Genomic DNA, 8,861 nt, shown 5'->3' with positions numbered 1-8,861 from the left:
GTACTGGTCCTTTGCGGAACCGCTGTTACGGTAGGGATTTGTGGTAATACTAGAGACATATGAAGTCATGCTAATATTGACTGCATGTGAAAATAGCTCCTACGGAAATATTTAGACTCAAGTATGTCTTTCTACCTGATTTCAACTTTTTATTGCTTCCCCTGTGAAAATTCAAGCAGCATCAAGGAGAGTTAAAACACACATGCTTCTGGCCAGTCATGCACTTACGCAGCTGTGCATGCCATTTATTACTTTATTACTTGGTGCTACGTATGAAATGAAGAGCGCAACTGCTGTCGCTTTAATGTCAGAGCGGCGTACGTTACAATAGGTGTCACTGTGCGGCTGGGTCCAATCGTTATCGGTGACTTCAGCTATTGGCTCCGAACGCTGGCTGACTCCATCTGCAGGGCTGCAATACCTACTCTGTTCCGATCCGTTCAACACACAAGTTCAGCTTGCCGAGCAGACTAGCAGTGCTACCGTGTGCATCTTGGTAGCCCCTTTCAGAAAGCTGGTGCTACAGCCACGCGCGTACCTTCTTCACAGGGTGTAGCATTTTCAGGCGATTCCTGATCAGGAAATCTGGAAAGAAATAAAACTGGAAGGAATGATGGGGATGTATTTAACAATTCAAGTGCTGGATCAAACTTAAAGCCAGTTTCTTACTCGGTGCACTGGAAAGGTCACCTTGTCTTGCTGGAAAAGAAGCAAACTCTCAGCTCTGCTGCTCTCTGTTTAACAGCTTCCACGTGCATTTCTTAATGTTCCTGGCTAGTTAGGCTATCTAGCTTTACAGACAAGTATACTCATGGTAGATGAGAAAGGAAAGAACATGAAATGTCTCACCTTCTTCTTAATGCTTCCAGAGACGGTCAAGAACAGGTCCAAGAAGAGCTCTAAGAAGGGAAATAGCAGCAACAGTAGCAGCAGCAAATTGCCTCCAGTTTGCTATGAAATCATTACCTTGAAGACCAAAAAGAAGAAGAAGATGGCTGCTGATATTTTTCCCCGTAAGAAACCAGCCAACACTAATACAACTGCTGTCCAGCAGTACCACCAGCAAAATCTCAATAACAACAACACTATTCCAGCACCTAATTGGCAAGGACTTTATCCAACCATCAGAGAGAGGTAAGTTCAGGGCAGTTTATTTTTACTGTTTGAATGGAGTGATGAAAAGTAGCAAAACGTTTGTAATGCATATGTTTACATATTCGTTTATTTGCTGAAGAAAACACAGTTCACTCTCCTTTGTGTGTGTGAAACAAGCATTTTGGTAATGGAATATATTTTAATATCGCTTTTCCAGAGAGTGCAGCTGTTTGTCTGGAGTAAATAAAAATGTTGCTGGAAGCTGCAGCATACCCATAAAGATTTGCTTTTAGACGTTGGTGGGGATTTCTAGTGATAAGTCCTTGACTTTGTTTTCCACTTTTTGAAAAGTTCTCATAAGTTGCTTTGGTTTTGTTTTTTGTTGTGCACACTCCTCCCTCCCTCATCTCTCCTTACTTTTTTTCTTCAGTATATTTGTGTGATGATGTGTAAAGTAGCTTAAAACAAAATGTGACCTGCTACTTTACTAACATGCAACTTTAAATTGTTAAGAAATTTCATTTCTTGTGTCTGGGGCAAGCGCAGTGCTACTGGGCTCCATAAATTAACACGCTGCCTCTGTTTGCAGAAATGCAGTGATGTTCAACAATGACTTGATGGCAGATGTTCATTTTGTGGTCGGGCCACCAGGTGGGACCCAGCGGCTGCCAGGACACAAAGTAAGCAACAGCTGCATTATCAGCTCGGGCAGGGATACCCAGAGAGCTCCCACGGTTACATTGGGACATAGTGTGGGAGCCTCAGCTCTTCTGGAATAGGCATAATTCTGTATTTTAAAAGGCTACGTGCAGTGGAATAATCTGTCCCTTTTCGTTGTGTTTTCAGTTAAACAGTAGTTTGTGCTAAGGCAGTCATTGTAAAGTTAGGAATACTGCTTTGTGCTGCTGGTTAATATTGCTCTTAAGATTTTCTAGAAATGGTTAACTTCTGTAGTGGAGATGAGTGTTCCCCAGTAGCTAATGGATATATGCCCATGAGAGTAAAATGCAGGGGAAATGTGTAATTCTGTTCTTAACTTAGACTTCATTTCTTACTGAAGTGTGCCTATAGAGTCTGTCAGTGAAGCCCAGTATGCTCAGAGTGGCTCTCCCACATTGTTTTTGTTGGCAGTGTGTTCCGTTTAAAGGATGAAATAAGATTTCCCTTTCTCAACAGTATGTCCTGGCTGTTGGGAGCTCTGTATTCCATGCGATGTTTTATGGAGAGCTTGCTGAGGACAAAGATGAAATCCGTATACCAGATGTTGAGCCTGCTGCTTTTCTCGCAATGCTGAAGTAAGCATCATTCATCTGCTGGATGTGTTTGCCTTTATGATGTATACCTACACTGGTAATGTCATAGTTAAAGTATGACACTTGCGTATAAACAGAAAGAAAACAGTCGCTTAATATATTCCTCTTTTTGTGTTTCAACTATTTTTCAACTTTTACCTCATTTTGCTCTCCCTTTTTACTTCCAGGCACGCATATATTAGGCTAATGTAGGCAGTTATAAATAATGACTTTGACAGGGGATCTTTGGGCACATTGTATACTGTAATGCCTATTGATCTGATTTGTCACTACACATGTTACACAAAGGAATGGAGCTACTAAAAAGAATTGTCAGCTGTAACAAGAAAAACCCTGTTCTACTTTGCAAGCATAGTGAAAAGTTAAAACCACACACACACAAAAAAAAACCCCAAACCCTGAAACTGTTGGGTTTGTATATTGACATCATTCCAGCTCTTTTATAAACTTACTGTATTCAGGTCTTGTCTTAGAAAAATGACCCTAAGTTACTGAATATAGCCTCTGAAAATTAAATTTATCCTCATCTATCATATTGATGCATTTGGAAAGTGATAAAAAGGCTGTTTACATGAACAGAGATTTTTATTCTAAGGGGAGAAAAACAGTCTGCATGATCATTATTTTTCTTCTTGCAAACTGCATAAATATTACTGTCTTTTCCTAAATTAGCATAATGAAGCAGCTTCCCTGCTGAATTGTCCTTGAATGTATCTATAAACTCTGATTATTAAAGAGAAATGCTATGGCTTTGAGGGTTTTTTCCCTTCGGCTTTAGTAACTGCTATTGCTTTCTGATAAAGAATATACATTAGTATCTGATAGTGGTCCTTTTTAATATGCTGCAGATTTTCTTGCATGTAACAGTGTAATAACTAGCTAGCAATTTATTGTATTTCACAGATTGTTTTGACTAGCTTGTGATTACAGAATGGTTTCTTTTTTCTTTTTTTTCTTTTACATTTCAGTGGCACATGTTCAGTAGATGAACATTCAAAGTTGCATGTAGAGTTTTTAAAGGTTATGATGAACATTGGAAATGTTCTGTGCAAATATCAGTAACTGCTAGGAAAAGCTGAAGTCACGCAGGTGTTCTATAGACCTGGAATATAAAATTAAGATATGACATTATGTAAGTAGGTGTGTTAAGAATCCCTGCATTGGGCCTTTCTGGTTTTGTGGGTGTTCTCTGCAGAGCTCAGACTCGTGCTTTACTTTCATACAGAATTTTACAAGGCACAAATACAAGATACTTGGATTCCCCCGGGCCCCTTGCTTTTTTTGAACAACAAATCTATTTCACTGTGGCTAAACATGATTTACCATATAAAAACTGAATGCTTTCTGAATATATCATTAAAAAATGTGTTTGGAGAGCAAACCTAGAGAAGAGAGTATCAATACTGACACCTAGGTCATGGCAATTTAGGAAACTATCCTTGAGAGCATGGCCAGGACCATGGAATTCTTCACCTTCTTAGCCTTTTTTTTTAAAAAACAAAACTTTTTGTGGTCATTGTGGATGTTGAGCTAACCTTGCCAGTGCTCACTGATGCACTTGCTTCTACTGATGCGGTGTGCCTGAACCTGCAGAGTGCTCCTGTGTCTGCAAACGCCAGGGTTGTCTGCAGCCTTGACGGTGCAGGGAAGGGGAAGGAATGTTGCTCAGCAGTGCAGCATTCGCCTCATCGCAGGATCCCGTGCATGTGCTGCACTGGGCGGAGCTTGGGGGGACCCGCACTCCCCTTCACTCCTCTACCCCTGGGAAAGCATGCCCATGAGTGTTGCTTGCAACTGCTGTGAGTACTGGATGGCAGAACGCTCCTGATGCTGTTGCTACAGAAGGAAAAGAAAAGACTTTTTACTTATCCCAAAGCAGCCATCTCCTTCATATGCTCCTTCCTACAGTCAGAAGGAATGCATCACAATCTTTGTAAGAAAATACATTGAGTTGGTTCATGTGGGTTTTTTGTTGGTTTGGTTTTGTTTTCCCCGTGGGCAGTGAATTCTTACAGCATAATATTTTTTCTCTTTTACTGTATAGTGGGCATTCTGACAAACAACATCAGACAAGGTATTGCCGGATATAACATAGGAAATAATACCTCAGCTGGTAGATACTAACTATTCTCCAAGTAAAATTGATTTAGCTGTGCTCTACAGTTTTAAATATAGAGTTAAGTTCATAGTCTAGCTGATGCACTGAATTGGCTTTTTAATGTATTTTATCCTAATCTTGACTGTTCAAATTAGAACCGTGGTCTCATCTCCTCCTAGGATAAACGTGTTGCTAAACCATCAAACCCTGAGGTCTAGCAGAATCCTCTGTTCAAGAACAGGGTGAAACTGGAATATCAGTAATTGTAGCCCAGAGTCAAGGTGCACTGGCAGAATGAGAAGTGTGGAATATTGCTGACAGCTGATCTGTGCTGTGTCTGTTGTAAACCAGTGATATTAGGTTTTCACTTTCATGAACATTAAACTAGCAACTTTTGTACTATTTCAGTTTGAAACAGATGTCATCATTCTCTGCTGTACTAGCAGGCAAAGAGAGGTAATAGAAGGGAGAAAAGAGTTGGACAGCAATGAGGAGACTCATAAAAATGAATGAATTGAAAATTTTTTGGACAGTAAAGGAACTAAGCCTGTAACCAGTGATACATAGATGTGCTCTTTGTTGTTACAAACAGCCCGGCTGAAACCAAGTAATAAAGGAAAAAAAAAAAAGAAAGGTTTGAGTCTATGTAAGTATTTTTCTCTGTAACCTTTTAGATTTTCATATATTGCTTGAGCAGTATCTGCTCTGAGCATGTTTTATAAGTGTGGCTTGGAGGATAGTACCCTACAGCTGCAAAAATACAAATAAAGATATTTACAACTCTAATCAGGTCAATGTAGGTACTAATTCCACTTTATAAACACATCTGTTCTGCAAAACATTCATTGTGTTGGGAAACCTTCTAACCAGAAAATTTTAATTAGTACAGGGTCGCATACAACTTCAGCTTTACTGGAGGAAGACGCTTCTATCAACCATAACCATCACGACTTGCTTATCCCTATGAAGAGTAAAATTGCATTTGGCATGGTTTTAGCACATTGCATTCACCAGCTGCAAATGGGGCCCTGAAGCATGAGATATTAAAAAGAACAAACTGTACAATGCTTCATTTCTCTGAGCAGTGAATCCCAGCAGTTTAGTCACATAAATAGAATTTCACCTTCATTTCTTCCACCACACTAGCATAGCACTAAAGCTTTTTTCCTCCTTATGCAATGAGACAGAGAAAACACTGTGCTAGTGGAGCTACATCCTAGGATGTTGTAAGCATTAAGAAACCTGAAAATGAGAATTCTCTGCCTTTTCCTTTTCCTATATGCTTTATCACAGTGTTTGGTAAAAAGAAACAAAACCCCCCAAAACACCTCCCAACACCCCCTGCCCAAAAAAACCCCCCAAAACAACAACAAAAAAACCCCACAAAACAAAAAGCCACCCCCCTAAAGAACCCGAACACAGTAGTTATATCAAGTGCTATCCATTTTTATACTTTGATAGCTTTTCTCTTCTTCGACTAGCTAGTTATTCCCAATAAACTTGTTTTCATTCCTGTATGTATGTGTACACCTCAGTAAATCATCATTCACTGTCATGGGACATGCAGTCCAAGTACTCTTCATAACACGTGTTCCAGATTGTTGTGTTAGCCAAGTAAGGTAGCCCTTGAGCAGCTGCTGCCTGCGTGGGGATAGCCTCTTGTTAGCCAAAGCATGTATGGAAGGAAACAGAGCTGGAGGGGTGATAGTTTGTAAACATAGCCGTTGTCTACCTAGCATGTAGGCCAAACGTGAAGTTCTACTCACCTTATATTTAAGCGTGTTCTCTTACATGAGTGCTGAATTTGGTTTGTACTTTCTGGATTTAATCAATGTTCTGGAAAAGCATGGCTTAGTTTTAATATTGAGCTGTTTAAATGTTCTTTGTTTGTAATTTTCAGATGTGTTTGACAGATTATGTTTTTGCATTAAGCAGCAGTGTTACATGCATGTGTTTTATTTCAGATACATCTATTGTGATGAAATTGATTTGGCTGCAGATACGGTACTGGCCACTCTTTACGCTGCCAAGAAGTATATTGTCCCTCATCTTGCCCGTGCCTGCGTCAACTTCCTAGAGACAAGTCTAAGTGCAAAGAATGCCTGTGTGCTGCTTTCCCAGAGCTGCTTATTCGAGGAACCTGACCTGACCCAGCGCTGTTGGGAAGTGATTGATGCCCAGGCTGAGCTAGCTTTGAAGTCTGAGGGGTTCTGTGACATTGATTTTCAGACACTTGAAAGCATTCTCCGAAGGGAGACTCTGAACGCCAAAGAAATTGTTGTTTTCGAAGCAGCTCTGAACTGGGCTGAAGTGGAGTGTCAGCGACAAGAGCTAACAGCTACCATAGAAAACAAGCGCAAAGTCCTCGGGAAGGCTCTGTACTTGATACGCATCCCTACCATGGCACTTGACGACTTTGCGAATGGCGCTGCTCAGTCTGGGATTCTCACTCTCAACGAAACCAATGATATCTTCCTCTGGTATACAGCTGCCAAAAAGCCAGAGTTACAGTTTGTAAGCAAGCCCCGGAAAGGCCTCGTTCCTCAGCGATGCCACCGTTTCCAGTCCTGCGCTTACCGCAGCAACCAGTGGCGCTACAGGGGCCGGTGTGACAGCATCCAGTTTGCCGTTGATAAGAGAGTGTTTATTGCTGGCTTTGGGTTGTACGGCTCCAGCTGTGGATCAGCAGAGTACAGTGCCAAGATTGAACTCAAACGACAAGGAGTTATCCTAGGCCAGAACTTGAGTAAATATTTCTCGGATGGTTCTAGTAACACTTTTCCTGTGTGGTTTGAATATCCAGTGCAGATTGAGCCTGACACTTTTTACACAGCTAGTGTGATTCTGGATGGTAATGAACTTAGCTATTTTGGACAAGAAGGAATGACAGAAGTTCAGTGTGGGAAGGTGACTGTTCAGTTTCAGTGCTCTTCGGACAGTACAAATGGAACTGGGGTACAGGGAGGGCAAATTCCCGAACTCATATTTTATGCTTGAATGAAAGTGTGTGGAGATGAAGCGTTTTGCTATGAAGAAGCTGTCTGGTTCAGGGCTACTGACGCTTAGCTTTTTATCTGCAGATACGTGATCAGTACAGGTAATATGTAACTAAATGCTGTGGGCAAGTTACTGGCTTGCTATACTTATAGCATGGTTGGTGATAAAGTTTAAGTGTAATATTTAACTATAAACTGGAAGCTCTTAGGAGCAAGCAAGTTTTAAAGGCTTTGTAAGTAAGGTGCCTGTTTACTGGTGATGCTGACCTTTTCTTTGATGCACCTGCAAATCACCAGTGGATGTCCCCCTCTTGTATCTCGCTAAACGCTGTCTTCATTGATCAGTTTTCTCCATTTCCTGTTTTCTGCTTGTAATTATTTGGGGGTTGGGGGTAGAAGATGAAGAGCCTTGTTTATAGCTCTCTGTCTGCTTTTCAGACTTAAGAGATTCTACTAATGAGTTGCTTTTGGTCATGGGAGCTGAAAGAAGTGTTTCAGCTGTAAGCAGAAAAAACATAGGTTTAAACCTTCCTCCTGTGAGATTCTCCTGTGGCCAGCTGTTTGGTATGGCTGCAGGGGAAGACGGAGAGAAACAAGCAGCTTTCAGGAAGCTACACAGCATGCTGACTGTGTCCACAGTGCATGGACATGTTTACAGTGCAGGAGAGATGTGGCTTGGCAAGTTACCCTCAGAGTTAATTTTCAAGGAATCCCACCTTGAAGACAAGGAAGTACTTGTACATATTCAAATGGTATATGCAGCTCTTGAAGCTCTCCTCCCATAAACTAGTTTTTGCTACATTGAAGTTGAAATAACTTTTCTTTGAACCCTTGCTAAATAAATGGGAATTAATATCTAGCATCTGATGCAGGATAATTTTTTGTTTTGGCTGAGTGTTTGTTTTTTTTTTTTTCTCCTCTTCCTCCTAAACATGGTAGAGACAGATTATAGAGGAAGAAAAGAATGTACCAATCCTGACTTGGACTTTTTTCTGTAGTTTGAGGTTTCTTCTTTTTATTACCATACATGATCAGTGGAAATTTAGACAAAGACAAGAAGATTCCCAACTGTGGTCATACTGCATTTAGTGTGTATCATCAGATAACAGTGAGGAGGAGGAAGTCTTCTCTAATGTGTTAATGTTGGATCTCTTGCAGAACTTTTCACTGACTTTTTTGGTGGTTTTTCAAATCTACTGTCACATGGCTGTATCATTTTGGGGCAGGTATTAGGGATCATTACTCCTTTTATCAGGGAAGTAAACCAGTGTAAGAAATACAGGTACTATTTAAACATAAGAAAATCCTTCACCATTGCATTGGGGCAGTTCATTCTCAGAGGCACGCTACCTATGGTGA

At 40.7% G+C, this 8,861-nt stretch overlaps 1 protein-coding gene across 1 annotated transcript; it reads left to right on the top strand.

Moving 5' to 3' along the window:
- Positions 1-811: 811 nt before the first annotated feature.
- On the top strand, positions 812-7,805 carry BTBD3 (BTB (POZ) domain containing 3). The gene is made up of 4 exons (XM_010296948.1): positions 812-1,134; positions 1,685-1,775; positions 2,272-2,390; positions 6,471-7,805. The coding sequence occupies exons 1-4, from the start codon at positions 812-814 to the stop codon at positions 7,501-7,503; spliced, it is 1,566 nt and encodes a 521-aa protein (XP_010295250.1). The 3' UTR covers positions 7,504-7,805.
- The last annotated feature ends 1,056 nt before the right edge of the window (positions 7,806-8,861 follow it).

Source organism: Phaethon lepturus, unplaced genomic scaffold (assembly GCF_000687285.1).
Source record: "Phaethon lepturus isolate BGI_N335 unplaced genomic scaffold, ASM68728v1 scaffold28731, whole genome shotgun sequence".
NCBI classification, from domain to species: Eukaryota; Metazoa; Chordata; class Aves; order Phaethontiformes; family Phaethontidae; genus Phaethon; species Phaethon lepturus.
The sequence above is the reverse complement of the archived record's forward strand: the minus strand, read 5'-3'. Positions and strand labels throughout refer to the sequence as shown.